Source organism: Pseudonaja textilis, chromosome Z (assembly GCF_049901715.1).
Source record: "Pseudonaja textilis isolate UNSWEBS1 chromosome Z, rPseTex1.2, whole genome shotgun sequence".
NCBI lineage: Eukaryota > Metazoa > Chordata > Lepidosauria > Squamata > Elapidae > Pseudonaja > Pseudonaja textilis.
In genome coordinates, this window is record NC_142008.1 from 39,906,250 (window position 1) to 39,924,435 (window position 18,186).

An 18,186-nucleotide genomic window follows, 5' to 3' on the forward strand; every position below is an offset into this window, starting at 1 on the left:
TGCTCTGAGATAGATGCTTTTAGAATTAAATACCTTTTTCTTCCCACCCTACAGCTCTTTTCACATTTATTTGGATATTAAACACATGAAGATTTCCAGTGTCTGAAGAATAGAATAGATAAAATTAATATACACATGAAAATATGCATATTTGGTATTATATTTGAGAGGAAATTCTTCTTGACTACAGGAAATTATTAATCATTGACAGATCACAGAAAGGAAAATGGGAAAACGGTGCTTCCTGTAACAGAATAGAGGAGGAAAGATTAACAGTCTTAGAAAATACCTGAGCTGGAAATAACTTTTTCATGCCCTCAAACCAGTGTCAATTTCATTTTAACCCTTTTAAGCATTTAACTTAGTATTGAAAAACATTTCCTTCTTTACTGATGGCAACTGTATTTTGAATTAAATCAGTTTGCTACTATACTCTTGAAGAACCTAGTATGACTGAACTGAAAGTATCTATATTACCTTAATTTTTTTAAAAAAAAAAATCACATGCAGCAGTCAAACATTTTATTAATTTTATTAATTTTGTGGAACATATTAATTCCAACACAAGTTGGAACACACTGATTTTGATATTTGTCTGAGTGAGCAACATTCCATTCAAAAGCCCTTTGATTTTGAAAGAGTTCTGTAATATAAGACAATATTTCTAAATACTAGTTAGTACAAGCCCAGTTGCACATATTTTGCACAGAGGCATCAAACTTAAAAAAACTTAGGGACCTAGACATGTTTTGTTCAATACCTGTGATAATATTGTATTGGCACTAGACTAAAAACAAAAAAATCTTATCAGTTAGGTGCAGCATACATAGTCCTCAACTTACAATCACAATTGAACCCCAAATTTCTGTTGCTAAATGAGACATTAAGTGAATTTTGCCTCATTTTATGACCTTTCTTGCTGTAGTTGTTTAGTGAATCACTGCAGTTGCTAAGTGAAACTGGCTTCCCCATTGCTTGTCAGAAGATCGCAAAAGATATGACCCCAGGATACCGCAAACGTCATAAATATGAGTCAGTTGCCAAGCATCTGAATTTTGATCATGTGACCACAGGGATGCTATAATGGTTGTGTGAAAAATGGTTGTTAGTCACTTTTTTCACTGCTGTTGTAACTTTAAATGGTCACTAAGAAAGCTGTTATAAATTGAGGAACATGTAGTTTAAGCTGCTATGCTAAGATCAGGAAACAAAAGTTCCTGCCTGACTTCTAACACAAACTGTTTTGGCTATTTCTGTTCAAACCTGGATTCCAATTGGAGGGGATACAATTAATGCTTCTCTGACTTCCTGGGGGAGAAAAGCACACACATTTTAATAATATGTATGGAGTTTTCTGGGCATGGCAAAAAAAAAAAAGGACCATGATGCAAAGTTACAAGTTACAGTTTCCAGTATTGTAGCTTAGAAATACAACTAATACTTTACGAGAAATTTTAACTGAAAAAAAGCACATATGGAAGAAATGGAAATATATTTCCAATATTATTCAACTCTAGGCAGCATTCCTGGTTACATCTGGAGCTTCTAGCAGATTAAAACTAACTTAAATTATCATCAGTCATCTGATGATGAAAGATATTCCCAAACAGGAATCACGTTTCCAAGCTTAAGAGCTGAAAACGTGGTTTATCTCTCAACTTTAAAAAAAATTTCTGTTATGGCTAACATGGAGAAATTGAGAGGAAAATCTACCTAGAGATGTATTGTGCAACTTATTTAAAAGAAGTTCCTGTGCACCCAAATCTGACATTTCATAATACAGGTGTGTGATCAATTACAATGGCATGTTGTACAACAATTACAGTTTTATATCTTCAAGAAAAAACAACCACCAATATTTTAGCACATAAAATACCAGAGAAGGGCTTTATTTCCAGAAAAATTAACCCAAGCCTATGGCTGAAGTATAATTGTTGGTTCTAATATAAGAACATTACAGACATGTTCCTATAGTTACATGCCTTATGAATTAGAGCTTTCCATTTTAAATGTTTTTGCTTTGATTCTGTTTATCTCTCTCTCTCTAGATATTCTACCTACCTTAGGAAAAACGTTAGAAATATGTTTTCCAAGTTTCAGTTTAAAAAAAAACATACTGTATTTATTTATATCTTTCAGACCAAAGTTTCTTAATATTTTCTAAATATTTAGTACTGGGTCAAACCTTCATACATGACAAAATTAATGGAAAATTTATAACTGAAGGGATATGTTTGTATAATTATTATAATTCTTTTATATTATTTATAAATTAATATGCTTCCCTTAAAAAGCATTATAAGTTTGCTGGCAAAGAGAAAAACATTTCTGAGTTGTGGAAATAGACTGAAATGCCTGGAAATAAAAGAAAGCTTTAGAGTGATTAAACATCTTTTTATTAAGTTATAGAAGATGAAAAATCAATAACTGGTCACTGGGACAAAAATAAATTATGTAGGCCAGTGACACAGTGAGGCAAACTTTATAACAGCTACATATGATATTGTCAAGTTACTGGTTTTAGTGGCGCCAGTAATAATTATAGCTGATCACCTTTTATGCACAATGCTTTCACTTGATGAATCTGTCATATTCCAATATAATACAGTATTGATATCAAGTCAGTTTAGTAAAGTCACAGGATCTTTAATTCCTTCTGCCCATAGTCAATTATCTATGGAGATAACTATAATTCATAACTGGAACATAGCCATTTGACATAATCAAAATTACAACATATTCTAGAAATTATGTCCCTGTTGACCAAAATGAAAAAAAAACTGATTTATTTTATGGAATATGTTTTCAGTTATGCATTTTTGAAAACTACTATTTGCACAATTATAGCCCTTTATAAAATGTATTTATATCCCACTTTTATTATTTTTACAAATAACTCCATGCAGCAACATACCCACATATCTTCATCCTCCTAGTTTCCCCACAACAGCAACCGTGTGAGGCAGGTTGGGCTGAAAGAGAGCAACTGGTCCATAATCATTTAACTGGCTTTCATGGTTAAGGCAGGGATTGAACTCATGGTCTCATTTTATAGCACAGTGTTTTAACCATTAGACCAAACTATCTCTTTTAATGTTTGATTGTTTGTTGCAATACGTGCTATATTCTTTCTTAGGTTTTCTCATATAATCTGTTACAGTTCCTTTGTCAGAGTTAATTTCCAATAAGCGTGATATTATTTTTTTGTTTGTTTTAATTCTTTCTTTTCCCACTTCAATTTTCTTAATTGTCTGCACATTGCTATTGTAAAAGAATGAACTAAAATCCTGGTCTTTCTGTCCAAACTCCTTCTAGATACATGCACATGCAATGGTACGCATCAGTTAATAGGGACTGGGCTATTTTTTATAATGATTTCAGACATCCAGAAGAAAAACGTCTTAATTGCTGCAGATAATTACATAAGTACTCTATAGCTGACATAGCAATTACCCAGCATATTTATTTGGGAACAGGGTACATGTTTTTTTAAGGCCAAGAGCTACATTTGGATCAAGTGTTTTATACCATACTTCATAAATGTAGAAAAGCCTGGACAAAGAATGTAATTTATCTTTAATTCAAGGTTGTAATTTGGGGACAACATCTGAAGAATCTTGAACCAATAATAAAGGCTTTGGATAAATGGATGCAACACACTAGATTTAAAATCCTGGGAATTTAACAATCAAGTAACAACTTTCTCCTTATGTGAAAACCAAATCAGGGCAAATGGATTACTGTGGAAATGTCCACCCCATTTACTTGTTTTTGATGACTGAAATGGAGTGGGAAAGAGTAGGAAAGCAGTGCTTACAATGGGTAGATGCAAGCAAAGGAAGGCAGAAACACACCTTTGCTTATCAAGCCACTTTTGAGTGCAATGTGCAGTGTCAATAATATTGTCAGACAATTATGAAAAAGGATTTGAGGAAACATCTGCTTTTTTGGCAGCTGTAGTGCTGCTGGGTAATTTTAGATCAGAAAGTAAATTGTCTCATTGGACGGAAGTCACATTTTATAGAGCAACAGAATTTGGTAATGATTTATTTTTTAAAAATAGTATTTATAACAGGAACTTTATAACAGGAACTTTGTTAGCTATATTCCTGGGTTTGTCCTGCCATAATTAAAAAAAAAAAAATTAAAAAGAGGAAAGCTATCTCCATTTCTGCTACAGCCGACCATTTGTATTTGCCCAGATGGCACCAAAATCATACTAGAGAAGGTATTTCCCCTCCTCTTCCACTTCTGGGGCTATGGATTTTGCCCTGAAGTCCAGCTGCACCAGTCAGTAACCAGTGGATGGGGGTGGGGGCGGAGAGACACCCGGAGTATCGCAAGTGAAGATGCTACTCTCAGAAGCAGCCGTTTTATAAGAGAGTTGTATCCTGCGGGCTCCGAGCCCGTTTCTTCTCCAGAAAGTCTCTCCATTACTTAAGGAAGTGGAGAACTCCGTTCGCTTTTAAGGCAAGGTGGAAGACTCGACGCAGACTTGCTCCGTTCGTTTCCACATCAAGCCTAAAATATTTCACATAGTTCTGCCTCGTGTTCCTGCTTGTTTCGCTTCGTCTTCCTTTTCTCAACCTCCCACTCCGCGCGCTCTTTTCTCTGCTGAGGTCCGAATGCGCGCGTCTGAAAGAGCGGTACACCCTTCCAGGGGGGAGGGAGAGAGTTGTATGCATTTGTAATGGCCCCCATGCTGGGGGTTTGCTTCTGATCTCCTACATGCAGCTGCTGTGGCCGTTCTGAGGTGGCACTGTTTCTTTTTCTGTTTACTCGTATCCAATGGCAATTGCACCATCGAAGTCTCTGTGTCTGGAACTTCGCCTGGGGCTGTTTTGGTTACATTGAAGATTTTTTTGTTGTGTATTTTTTTTTTGTTTCGGCTGTGCCAGATTTAAATGGTGACTTCACTAACACCGAGCTAAAAAGGAGGAGGGAGGCAGCGTACGGAGCAGAGGGAGCGGGCCAGAACTATTACATCATCATTTGGACTGGAATCAAATGGGAAGGATATGACTCACTCGGGCTAGTTAAGCTTTGGCTCAGGTTCTACGTACACTCACTCCAGGGCTCTCATGTTCTGCACCTCAGCAGGGAATTCAGACCCAGTGATGTCCATGAGGTTTGTTTTTAATTTTCCTCTTCTCCTTGCTCTCTACGACTCACCCTGCTACTATCACTGCTGTTCCCTATGTCTCCAATGTAATATGTTTCCTCTTTGAAGAAGACCTCTCGCCTTTCCTCTCTTGCCCTTTTTCTGCTCTTCGAATTTGTTTGGGATTATGCTAAACACGCAAAAGACTCTGGCCACGACTGGACGAGGCTCAGTAAACTTTGCGACAGAAGTTTCTGTCCGTTCCCTCCTTAGTTCCTAATCGGAAGAGACAGGGAGAGAGTTAAACTGCAGGGACCAATCATTGGGATGGTGATGTAATGGTGGAGCTGCAGGATAGTTAAGTAATGTGAGATGTAGGGGGTCAGGGTTGCAAAGCATTTACCTGCTCTCAAGGGGGTTTAAGTTTATTATCAGTTGCAGCGACTGCAACTGGCTTCAGACAGCAGCCTCTAATTATTTACAGGCTCTCCTTTTTAATCTTTTATTATTCGATGTAAAACTATCGTGGAGTGTTTTTCTTTTCTCTCCATATCCTTTTTATTTTTTTAAAAAAACCCAACCTGATGTTATCACAGCTGCAAATTATTTTCTGCTAGGTTTTTACACACTCTCTCACTCACTCTTTCAGAAAAGTGAGGGGAGGCTGTTCTTGAAATGCCACTGGTCAATTTGAGATCGGTTAACTGCTGTCTAGTAGAGTAAAAGGTTTCACACTCTCTAAGAGATAAATCATTTAGGAATGTAATTTGTGTAGCATATCCCAAAGGTGCCACTCAGGGTTTTAAGCTAATACTTGGCCAGCCTAGTACTGCAAAGTCCTGTAAGCTTTGCAGCCATTTATTTGTGTCAGTGGGACAACTTAGATTGCTGTAATTGAAGACTCTGAAGCCTTTACAATGTGTTTTTCTTTTGCCTGAAAAAGAAAAAGAAAAAAGTAAATAAACAAAACAAAATCTTGTTTAAATAAAACAATTAAGCATTTAATTCTTAGAGTTAGCCAGGACTATATAATGTACCAAAGAGTCATCCCATAACATAAATTATATCAATTGGTTTTTAATAGGTTGATTAGATTTCTTTCTGAAGTTATTGTTTTATAATATAATGTGGTTACTCTTTCCTATGTTTGGATCTGCTACAACAACCATGAAAAGGGATAAACATAATGAAGATGTTCCTTGAAGGAGTCTAGATGTGACCAAGTAGTCATCCTATACAGTTCAAACTGCAATTGAATTGAGCCTCTATGGCAGGGCTGTCAAACTCAAGGCACACTGGGCAGATCCAGCCTGAGGGGTGCTTAGATGTGGCCTGTGGGGCTGTTCTGGAAAGAGTGGATGACTGGTCTGTGGTGCCTCTGCTACTGAAAACAGGCTCCCGATCTCTGTTTTCAGCTAGGATGGCCTTCTGCAATCCTCTGCCAGAGAAAAAACTGTCTTCTCTGGCAGAGGTTTGCAATAGGTTATTCCAGCTGAAAATGAAGACTGGGAGCCTGTTTTCGCTGGTAGAGTGCTTGGACCACCACAGGTGCCCCCAATACAAGTGATGTCATGCCTCCTACCCTCCCTCGAGGTCAAATACAACCTGATGCAGCCCTCAATGAAATCGAATTTGACACTACTCTATGGGGCTCACTAGAGTCTTATGTGCTGAATAAGCATCTCTGATGCTGAGAAAACAATACTTTGTTTTCAATATTTTATAAATGTATACAGGCTAGAAACTATTTGTTACACTTTTAGAAGGCTAATAAAATCTGCTTGCATATCATCTTTCATGGACAGATTATGACAGACTGAGTAAATATATATTTGTGCACAATCAGCTCTTTGCCCTTCCTCATGTTCAAATTCACACTTTCTCTAACAAATCAGAGATAGCATTTGGGCTTATTACCAGCTTCCCTTATTGCTGCTTCTTTGTTTATCTTTTCCAATCATTCAATATAGGGTTAGGGCAAAGATTGCAGGTAAAAAATGTTAAGATGAAACATCCAACACACATTTAAAAATGGTCAGAGCTTCAATTGCATCATATAGATCACCATCTTTTTTTTAACCACATAATGTAGACCAGGGGTGTCCAACCTTGGCAACTTTAAGACTTGTGGACTTCAACTCCCAGAATTCCTCAGCCAGCTGGCTGAGGAATTCCTGGGAGTTGAAGTCCACAAGTCTTAAAGTTGCCAAGGTTGGACACCCCTGGTGTAGACTTTCCTGGTTCAGTAATAAGGAGAAGAATGCATTATCCTTTCCTTCTCAGAGACAATAGGATCATGAGGAATATTTGATAAGTAACTGAAGTCACAACAATATGTGATGTCATAAACAGTGATTTACAGATGACAGTGACTAGATTTATACAGCATTGTCAATGATAAACATTTTACAGCTTAGTGCAATTGGTGAACCCAGTCATTATTGACTATATTACCAGTTCTTTTTGCATGACAATCTTCTATATCCTGCTTCAAACACCAACCAGAATTAGGTAAAGGTGATCCTTCTCTCTTGTATGGCTATTGCTTTCACTTTTAGAGCTGACTACAGTTGAGTGTCCATTACATTTTGTATCATAAATAGAAATAATTCCACCAATTTTGTAACTTAATATTGGTTGAGAGCACCCTTTCTGAAAGGCAAAGATAAAAGTGCTCATATGTCAACAATGTGCATAACCTTGGGTATGTGCTTGATTGTTGATGCAAGTTAACGGTTGTATTAATGAGACTTGAAATGAGCTGATCTGTTTAATTAGTTACTGACTGATCAATTACTTTCTGAACAGATGTGAATCTGTTGAATGGGCAAGTAAAAGGCAGTAGCCATGATATGTTATCCCAAAGAAATTTTTGCATGAAAGGAATCAATAAAAAGATTGCTTTCAGATTTATCACTGTTGCCTTGTTATATCAGAAATAAGGAAATACTAGAGTTATCTTTTGCTGTTGAAAAATAACTGTTCATATAAGTTTGGCTATTTTTTTTTAGACACAGCAGTTCCTAAAGTTTTCTGTTAAGTTTTCTGCTAAAGAATCTTAACACCATTGGTAAAATGGTTCAAATTGCCTGGCCCATATATGGCACTCTGGACTGTTCCTATAAATAAAATGATCATAGGATGGCTTTCAGATCAAACCCTGACAGTCACTCTGGCTGAAATTCAGATGTACTAGATTTTAATTTCCAAAATGTTTTCTACCCTTGGGATTATAATACTAGACATTTATACATCTGAAGTTTTACCTAACCTGTACCTTCTAAAAATGATGTGTTGTATTTTGTTCTACTACTTTCCCTTTTATTTTAAGTCACATTTAAACAATAGAAGACCTGGTAATATGGAAGAAAACATTAAACTATTAAGTTAAAGTCTGTTGGAAAGGAATGACTCCAGGGTAAGCGTTTCTCCAGAGCATTTTCATGAGGAAATTTTCTGAGATATGATTGACATTAGGCAAAATAATGAGTAAGGAAGCTTAGATAATAAAATGAGTGCACAAGATTAAAGAAATTGCAAGATTATCTTTGGAATAGCTAATGTTTACTGTAAGAGATACAACAAGTTTTTTTCCATGTGGTCTTGAAGACTGACTTAATGGCACCCATTCATTTTATATTTTGGTTTTCCATTATGGAATCCACAAAACAGGTAGCAACAAGATAAAATCTAGCTTCTTGGTAGAAATTTAAAGAAATGGAAGTAACAGAAATTGAACTTTCATAAAATTTTCTTATAGTATAGATTAGGAGTAATATACTGTATTAGTAGTAATATCAATGATGCTTAAAATGCCTAAACCCTGACATTATACTTTTATTACATTCACTTTTTATTATGTAACCCTTATATAGGCCTACTATACTACTACTATCTAGTATTATGCACGCATATACACTAATGAAACTGCTAGTATCTAGTGGTGCTTAAAACTATGTGATCCCTTTTGAATTTTCAATATTTCTGTATACAGTAAATGTGTACTTAAATGTGATCTATTCACCCCTCAAATCCTAAATCTAGACAAGGACAATCCAAATAAATACATGAAGCAAAAACATATTTGTTCATTTATTTATTGAGGAAAATGATCCCAACCTACATATTTTTTGTGCGGCAAAAGTATGTGAACCTTTGTTTTCAGTAATTGGTGTACCTCTGTTGAACAATAACAATTTTAGCTAAATGTTTCCAATAATTGTTTACCAGTCCTGCCCATTGGCTTGGTGGAATTGTAGCCCATTCCTCCTTACAGAACAGCTTCAATTAAGGGTTGTTTTTGGACACACAAACATGAACTGCCTGCTCGTTTTGATCCTTGCATAACATTTTTATAGGATCAAAGTCATTAAGGATCAAGAACTTTGACATTGCCATTCCAAAACATTAACTTTCTTCTGCTTTAGTCATTGCCTGTTAACATTTTTGTTGTGGAGTGGCGGAATAACCTGAGGCAAACAGGGAGCAAACTTCAGCTTTTACTTTATTGTAGCAATAAAGAGTTGCCACAGCTGCCGTACTAACAAGGTGATGCCGTTTGACAGCTCCCTTTTATAGCCGGCTGTCAAACGGCATCAGCCAATAGGAACGGTCCGTGTTCCCACTGGAAACATGGACCAGAGTGAAGACTTCAGCTCAGTCTTTTCCGAACGCCACAATTTTTATTGAGTTATAATATAGAATAAAATACAAAATACAAAAGAAAGTAGGAAAAAATAGGGAGGGGGGGGAAGAAAAGTGAGAAAGGATTAAGAAAAAGAAGCACTGACTTCCAACTGTCTCTGTTGCACTAAAATAGTGCATTAACATCAAATCACAACTTTTTTTATTTTTTCATAGTAATATAAACTAGCCATTTCTATAAAGATCTATCAGATTAATTGGTGAAACTCAAAATCAAAGTTTCATACTTTTTCTCTTCAAGCACAAGCAATTTCAGAAGTGGTTTCCATGTGAAAACAAAAGCATTTATAATCTTTTCTTTAATCAAAATAGTCAGTTTTGCCATTTCAGCCAACTTCATCAGCTTCTGCAACCATCAAAGTGTTCTTCCATTTTTGTGCATATTTTGCTGCTGCCAACATATATAATAACAAAGTTCCAACATTTTTCTCCAAGTCTTTTTGCATTAGGCCCAAAAGGAAAATTTATTTATCTTAATTTTCAAAATTTTTTGCATTAATATATGAATTATACTCCATCTTCTCCTTTAATCATTCATAGATTGTGCAACTTGTGCATTTTATGTCGTTATTTTGCTACATGACCCATTTTCTTCTCTTGAGCTTCAGTTCATAGACTAGGTATGTCAAACTCACAGCCCATGAGCCATATGTGTCACATGCCCACCCCCATTTATAAAAGGTCACAATACATCAGTGACGACAACATGACACCATGAGTTTGATACTCCTGTCTTAGACAGATACTCTGACATTTTCTAGTAGAATTTTCTGGTACAATTCCAGACTCATGGCTCCATCAATGATAGTCTGGTCTGGAACAAGCAAAGCAGGCTCAAATAATAATATTGCCAACACATTTCACTAATGGCATAAGGTATTTATGATTGAAATGCAGTGTTTGCCTTTCAACAAACATAATGCTGTACATTTAAGGCAAAAAGTTTTATTTTGGTCCACAGAACATTCTTCCGGTAGCCTCTGATTTATCTACATGATCTTTCACAAACGGAAGATAGGCAGCAATTTTTTTGAAAAGTTTTCAATTTTGACATGTATACCATTGTTCAGTGGTGGTCTTATGTTCACTGACATTTGCCTATTCAAGAGAGCCTTTATTCTGTAGACATTACACTCGGTTTCCTGGAATGATATACACCATGGATTTAGTAAAAACCTGGAAAAGGTAACAGTGATCTTGAATTGTATCCATTTCTACACTATCTGCCTGAAGGAGAAGTCTCCAAACTTGGCAACTTTAAGACTTGTGGACTTCAACTCCCAGAATTCTCTACCTGGAGAATTCTGGAAGTTGAAGTCCACAAGTCTTAAAGTTGCCAAGTTTGGGGACCCCTGATCTAAAGAATTGACTGATAGAATCCAAACTCTTTGGAAATTGTAACTTTTTTCAGTCTGGTGAACATCAGCAATTGTTTTCTGGAGATCCTCAGAAATTTCTTTTGCTTGAGCCATCATACACATTCCTATAGCTGTGTTGTGAAGATCAGACTTTGATAGTGAATACTCAAGTTTTTGTTTTTAAATAAGGCAGGACTTCTCACACTTACATCTGATTATCATTCATTAATTGAAACATCTGATTTTAATTTGCACTTAAATGTACTGATAACCCTAAGAGATTCAAATACTTGCCAGACACATATAGGCAGCTTTTGATTATTTTCTTCAATAAATCAGTGTAAAAACATAGTATTTTTGACTAATTTATTTACTTGCATTCTCTTTAGCTGATACTAGGGTTTATATAGAGAGCAGTTCTTATTTTAGGTTATATTTATGCAGAAATATTGAAAATTCCAAGTATTCTTTTGTACATACTAATTGCAATGAAATTATTATATGCACAAAGATATAAAAATTCTGAAATGCTATATCTACAAAAGAGGAATGGTTGGTGAATATGATAGAATTTACATAAATTAACTTGTTAAATTAAGGGGAAAAAAACAATAACTACATTTGTCAGTAACCAGAAAACCTTTATGGACTTTTTGCTGCAAAGAAAAAAAAGTGAACTTGTGATTTATGAGTTGGATTATTGTAAGGGTAAAAAATGGAAAGAAGAGAGTCCTGATAGATCCTTAGGGATAAAGGATAAAATATAAATGCATTTATAATTCCTATAAGGAAGATCAGAAGTTGATCCTTTATATATATTTTTCTTTTTTGCCTCTTTTTAATTATTTTCATATTTACTTTCCGTTTTCCTTAATGTACTATTTTTATTCTGTAAAAATTTAATAAAATAAAATTTAAGAGAGTTCACAAATTTTTAAGCAGCACTGTATTTGATATTATTGGATGTGTTTATCATGAACTCTAATGAAATAATGTTGGCTACCTTTAAAACACTGAAAAATTGCTTATAAAAATCTTATGCATTAGTCTGTGCAGAGAACACCAACTGACCTTTGTAGTCTGTGGAATACATGTTGATATTTCTGAAATCCAAGAAGCAGTCTGTAAACTATGCATGATATCCTCCCTATAATCAATCTGTTATGGAATCTCATATTGTGATTCCATCTGTAAAACATATATTAAATAAACATGCATTTACTTATCATATATATAGCAACCAGAATGGCTTTTATAGCAACAATAATTGTGAGAACAATAATTGTAAATTTATTGTTTATTCACTATTCATTTATTTACTATTTCAATATGAACTTAATGTGATCTAGTTAAATCTATCAGATTTTACATATACCAATATTGTATTTAGCACAAAAAGATTGCAGCATGGGATCTTTCCTTAAAAAACCCTGTTTTTATAAAGGATGCTTCCGCCTGAAATCCTATTACCATCAAAACAAGATGAAAATAAACTGCATGTTATCCATGTTTGCTTTTATCTGCTCTGTAACCATTCATACAATCTGATGGATTTATTTAAAACAAATATTTAATATTTAAATAAAAACAAAATAACTGTAACAATAAATGTGCTTCAAAACAGATAAGCATGTACATACCACATACTATTCCTTTTGTCAAAAAATAAGTTTTCTGGTTGGCATTTTTGTACACATCACAGAATCTCCCCAAAACAAATGTTGGGTTTCATCTTCACAGACAGAAGAAACATATGAGACTGGTCCACTATATCCAACCAAGTGGTCATTCTTGAGTCATCTCGGTAAAGCAGATGCCATATGATAGGTCATAGAAAGCATGCCTCTTCTGTCATGGTGGTTACCCAAGAATAGTTTTACTTAGAGATTCTTAGTTAGTTAGTTAGTTAGTTAGTTAGTTAGTCAAACAATTATTAGATAACAGGTATAAGTATAAACATGGTTATAAATACATGAAATGGATATGAATAAGAAAAAAAGAAACAATAGGACGGGGATGGTAGGAACGTTTGTGCGCTTATGCACGCCCACTACAGACCTCTTAGGAAAGGGTTGAGGTCAATAGTAGACAGTCTATGCTTAAAGTTTTTGGGGTTTGGGGAAGAAACCACAGAATCAGGTAGAGTATTCCAGACATTGACTATTCTGTTGCTGAAGTCATATTTCCTGCTATCAAGTTTGGTGCGGTTTATCTTGAGTTTGTATCTATTGTGTGCTCTTGTATTGTTTTTGTTGAAGCTGAAGTGTTCATTGATAGGTAGGACATTGCAATATATCATTTTATGTACTATAGTTAGATCGAACCGAAGGCATAGTTTTAGTTTGTCTAGGTCTAAAATTTCAAGTCTGGTGGCATAAGGTATTCTGCTACGAGTAGAGGAGTGGAGGACTCTTCTCGTAAAATATTTCTGGATTTTCTCAATTGTATTAATATCAGATATGTAATGCAGGTTCCAGACTGATGAGCTGTATTCAGGTATTGGTCTAGCAAATGTTTTATATGCTGTAGTTAGTAGAATGATACTACCGTAGAAAAAGCTACGCAGGATTAGGTTAACAACTCTTAATGCCTTTTTGGCTATGTAGTTACAGTGGGCTCTAGCACTTAGATCATTTGTGATCATTTGAGTACTCCAAGGTCCTTGACAAAGTTTGTGTTATCAACAAGGTCTTGTCTATTCAGTTTGTATTTTATTTTCTGATATATTTTTTTTGCCAATATGTAAGACAGAGCATTTATTTGTTGAGATTTGAAGTTTCCATTTGTTTGACCATTCTGACACATAGTCAAGGTCTTTTTGAAGGGTAGCAGTATTATCAGTGGTGTTGAATAGCTTTATATCATCAGCAAAAAGAATGCAGTTGCTCTTAATATGATCACAGAGGTCATTTATGTAGAGCATGAAAAGAGTTGGTCCTAGAACCCTGACTTGGGGGACACCACTATTGACAGGTACAGGATTTGATAGGACGTCCCCAATTTTGACCATTTGTTGCCTGTTTGACATGAATGCTTATATCCAGTTATGCAGAGACACCATAAGATTTTAGTTTTAGGAGTAGTTTGTCGTGTACCAGTGAATCAGAGGCTTTACAGAAGTCTATGTAAATTGTGTCAATTGCTTTGCCCTGATCAAGTTGTGTAGTCCATATATTTTTACAGTGTAAGAGTTGCAGATTACAGGATAGTTTTTTTGTCTCTAAGTGGAGGATAACGGATTGGTTAATAATTGATTCCATGACTTTACAGGTGACGCAGCATAAAGAGATTGGTCTGTAATTTTCAATTCGGCTGGGGTCTCCCTTTTTGAAGATGGGGATGACTGTGGCTAGTAGTAACCATAGTTTTGGCAAGGAGTTGGTCCTGAAAGATTTTTCAAAGATTATGCTTAGAGGTTCAGCGATGGCAGTGGATAGCTTTTTTAAGAAGTAGGCACAAATTCCATCCAATAGATAGAGATGGTTTTAGATTTCGTAGTGCTTTTTCAACATTGTCTTCTGTAAAATGGTTAAGTATTAGATCATTGTAGTTGTCTGTGGTTCGACTAGGAAATATTGGGCATGTTTACAAATACTGAGCCAAAGAATGTGTTAAAGATGTTGGCTTTAATGGTGTCATTGTTGCAGTCTTTACCATTTGGTTCTTTCAGGGGTGGGATGGACCTTGAATCTTTTAGTCTGTTGTTTTCAAAATTGCAGAAAGCGTGGGTGGAATTGGTGCGTAGAAGGTTTTCCTCTTGTTTAATGTGATAATTGGTGCATTCAGTCTTTATCTGGTGGCATAAATTTTTGTATCAGCATTTAAAGTTGGCGACGTGACCAGATTTGTTTTTCCGCCAAAGGGATTTCTTTTTGGATTGGAGCTTCCTTATTGTTATGGGTAATTTGTTTTTTCTGGTTTTGGGAGTTGTTATTGGTACATATAGTTTGATGACTCTTTTGACTTCAAGTAAAAATAAGTTGTAATGGTCTTCAACATTGCATCCAGTATTGCATCCAGTGAAGAGAATTTGCTGATCAAGAGATGATCATTGTCTATAAGATCATAGTTGCCTTTTTTGAAGTTATAATTGGAGATCCTGTCGTTATGGTGATTTCTGTGAGGACATATGTTGATAAAAAGTCAATCAGGCTGTGGTCACTATTGGAAAAGGGTTCTTTAATTTGTGTTCCATAAATTGAATTCAAACTGTTGCAGAAGATGAGATCGGGGCAGTTGTTAAGTCTAGTGTTGTTGGTTACTAGTTGTTCCAGTCCCAGATTTGTTACAGCATTGTAGAAGGTTGCATGTATGGGTTCAGTTGTACATTAATTTAGAGCCCAATTAATATGAGGTAGATTGAAGTCACTGAAAAAGATAAAAGCATGTGGGCAGGATGTTGCCCATGTTAGTAGTGAATTTAACTTGTTTACATGTTTGATGGCATAATTAGGAGCTCTGTAACATAGTAAGAATCGAAATGTGATATTTAAGGACAGGTCTCCGGAAGAGCAAGCTTCTGGATAATATGAATGTTTTTTAAATGCAGGGACTTTTTATAGAAGATAGCAACTCTACCTCCTCTATGGATTTCACGATCAGACCGATAAACTTGATATTCACTTACAGTTGTAATGGAGTCTGGGAAAGATGCATTCAACCACGTCTCACAGACAAATATAATGTTGAATGTGGCAGTGCCTAGTAAGATGAAGAATTCATGCATTTTATTAGCTAGGCTTCTTGCATTGAGTAGTTTGCATTTAAGATATGAGGGAGTGGGTCTGGAGGAAGTAAGGGATGTGCATTCCTAACATTGGATGTTTGGTTGATGGTTATTGTGACGTGGGTTGTGGTTCTTGCTTTTGATACAATCAGCACGGTAATCAATGTATAGATTAGTATTACCTAAATCATGTAGTCTTTTGATCTCAGAACGTAGTTGCTGGGATCGTACACATTGCTGTAGGGTTAGATCAGAATAAGAATGAAGATTCCTGTGGTTGTTGCTCTTTGAGAGTGAATTTATTGAGAAGATAAATTTGTGTTTGCTTGATTTGTTTTTGCAAACAACCCTGCAGAGGCGTGGGGACATCGAGCCACCTTTATTTTTGAGCTAGGGACCGACACGGGAGATAACAAGTATTTCATCAGGAGAGATAGTTGATGCTTTATATTCCCTGATCATGTTTTGAATGTTAGTGATGTCATTATTGTCATTGATCTCTAGACCAAATAAGATGGCATTTGGTCATTTCTGTTCATGCTTAACAGTTTCTTTAATAAGAATAGTGATATCGATATTTGAAGGATTTGTTGTTTTTTGTGGATTGGGTTTTGATTGCAGTTGTTGGGCAGAAGTATGATTTGTAGATGTTTGGTGTTCATTTTTTTGTGTTGTCTCTTTTATTTAAAGGTTTATCAAACTAGTTTGCATAGTGTCCAGGAATGCTACAATGGTGTCAAGGGAAATTATATGTGTTTCTATGGTATCAACTCTTTCAAACAGGGTAATGTATTTTTCTAGTTTGGGTCTCCACGGTGGGCAGAAATATGGAAAAGCATTGACAGATGATTTTAGGAATAGAGTCATTTGCTTGGGTAATCCTAAGCAATTATGGTGAGTGTAGGTATCGCAAAGAGAACATTTGATGTAATCTTCATTCTTATAGATTCCTTGCATATAAGGCAAGGGCAAGAGTCTTGTGGTTCTTTAGTAGGGATTTCTTTCTTTTTAGGTTGTGGTTTGATGTTGGATTGTTTTCCTGGTGTGGTGGGTATGTTGAGATGGTTGTTGATTGGGTTGTCAATCGAACAAGATAATCAATAAAGTTATATCACACTAAACAGTCAATTGTACTGAACACACTGGTCAATTAATTTAACTAATCAATAATCACTCTAATAATTAATTATACTAATCACTAAATACATTAGTCAATTAATTGCACTAATCACTAATTTACATTAAACATTCTGATCATAGTAATATTCAAAACAATTAATTAGCCTAAATAATAGCCATTACTCACTAATAATCTGTAATCTATTAATCGCTAAAGATAAATAATTGAAGAATTAATTAATTAGTTAAGATCAGTTTATCAATTAAACAGAGTTATATTGAGGAAAAAATATTAGGTCAGGAAAAGAATAATTGGGGTGTAGGGCAGAAAGAGGAGAATATTAGGTTTGGGTGGCTACTTGGGGTATATAAAGAGAGGATGTATTAGGCTGAAAATGTAGGTGAACATCTTTTGGCAGAAGGCTATTTTTCTCTTGTCACTTCAAATCATCATCTGGCGAACTTAGGGATCAGGTCTGTCTTTTCACGGATACCCTTGTTTTGGTCAGCGATCTTGAGAATTAGGCTGCTGCTTGAATAAGTAGGGCTGTGCTCTGTGAACAGGACCTCCAATCAGTGGTGTAGGTGGTAATTTAGGCAGCAGCTGGAAAGTCAGCACTCTGGGATCCAGCCTTCAGCCATTGGAAGTTTGGCAGAGCTCTGCCATTGATCTAGGTTCTAACGGGCTCTGGGTCACAATGCACTGCAAGGAATTAGGAGCTATGGCTCCCTGGGATCTCCGGTGCAGGCAGTGGACCCCACAGGTGGTAAAGGCTCTAGTGGGCTCTGGGTTACAACGCTCCCCAGGGAATTAGGAGCTTTGACTCTCTGGGATGGGTTGGATTCTTGCCTTTTGACCTTGGGTAGGACTATGAAGATCCAGATTTGGTCAAGATGTTAATAGAGCTAGCCTGTGTGAGGGGCACATAGTGGCAAGATATTTTTATAGTGGTATCAACTTGTTATTTTAACTGATGATTATGTTTTATGTTTTGCTTGCCATTCAGAGTTCCATAAGTAGGTGAACAGCTATATAAATTTGTTAAATAAACCAATGGAATAGCTTTTGTCCTTTTACTTGGTCATTCATTGTTTTCATTTTATCAAAATTACATATGAATCCACACCAAATATTACAGATTTTATGGTATATTTACTCAAGATCCACTTCTTTATTA

At 35.6% G+C, this 18,186-nt stretch overlaps 1 protein-coding gene across 9 annotated transcripts in view; it reads left to right on the plus strand.

Moving 5' to 3' along the window:
• CREB5 (cAMP responsive element binding protein 5) overlaps positions 1 to 18,186 on the plus strand; it is a 268,675-nt gene that overhangs the window by 161,207 nt on the left and 89,282 nt on the right. The window contains exon 1 of one of the 9 annotated variants that reach the window (XM_087918371.1): positions 4,961 to 5,128. The exons of the other annotated variants lie outside the window; for them this stretch is intronic. Coding sequence (XP_087774497.1) covers positions 5,082 to 5,128 — 47 coding nt within the window. The 5' untranslated portion in view covers positions 4,961 to 5,081. Of the gene's footprint in view, positions 1 to 4,960; positions 5,129 to 18,186 lie in introns of those variants that run through there. 9 annotated transcript variants of the gene reach the window in all.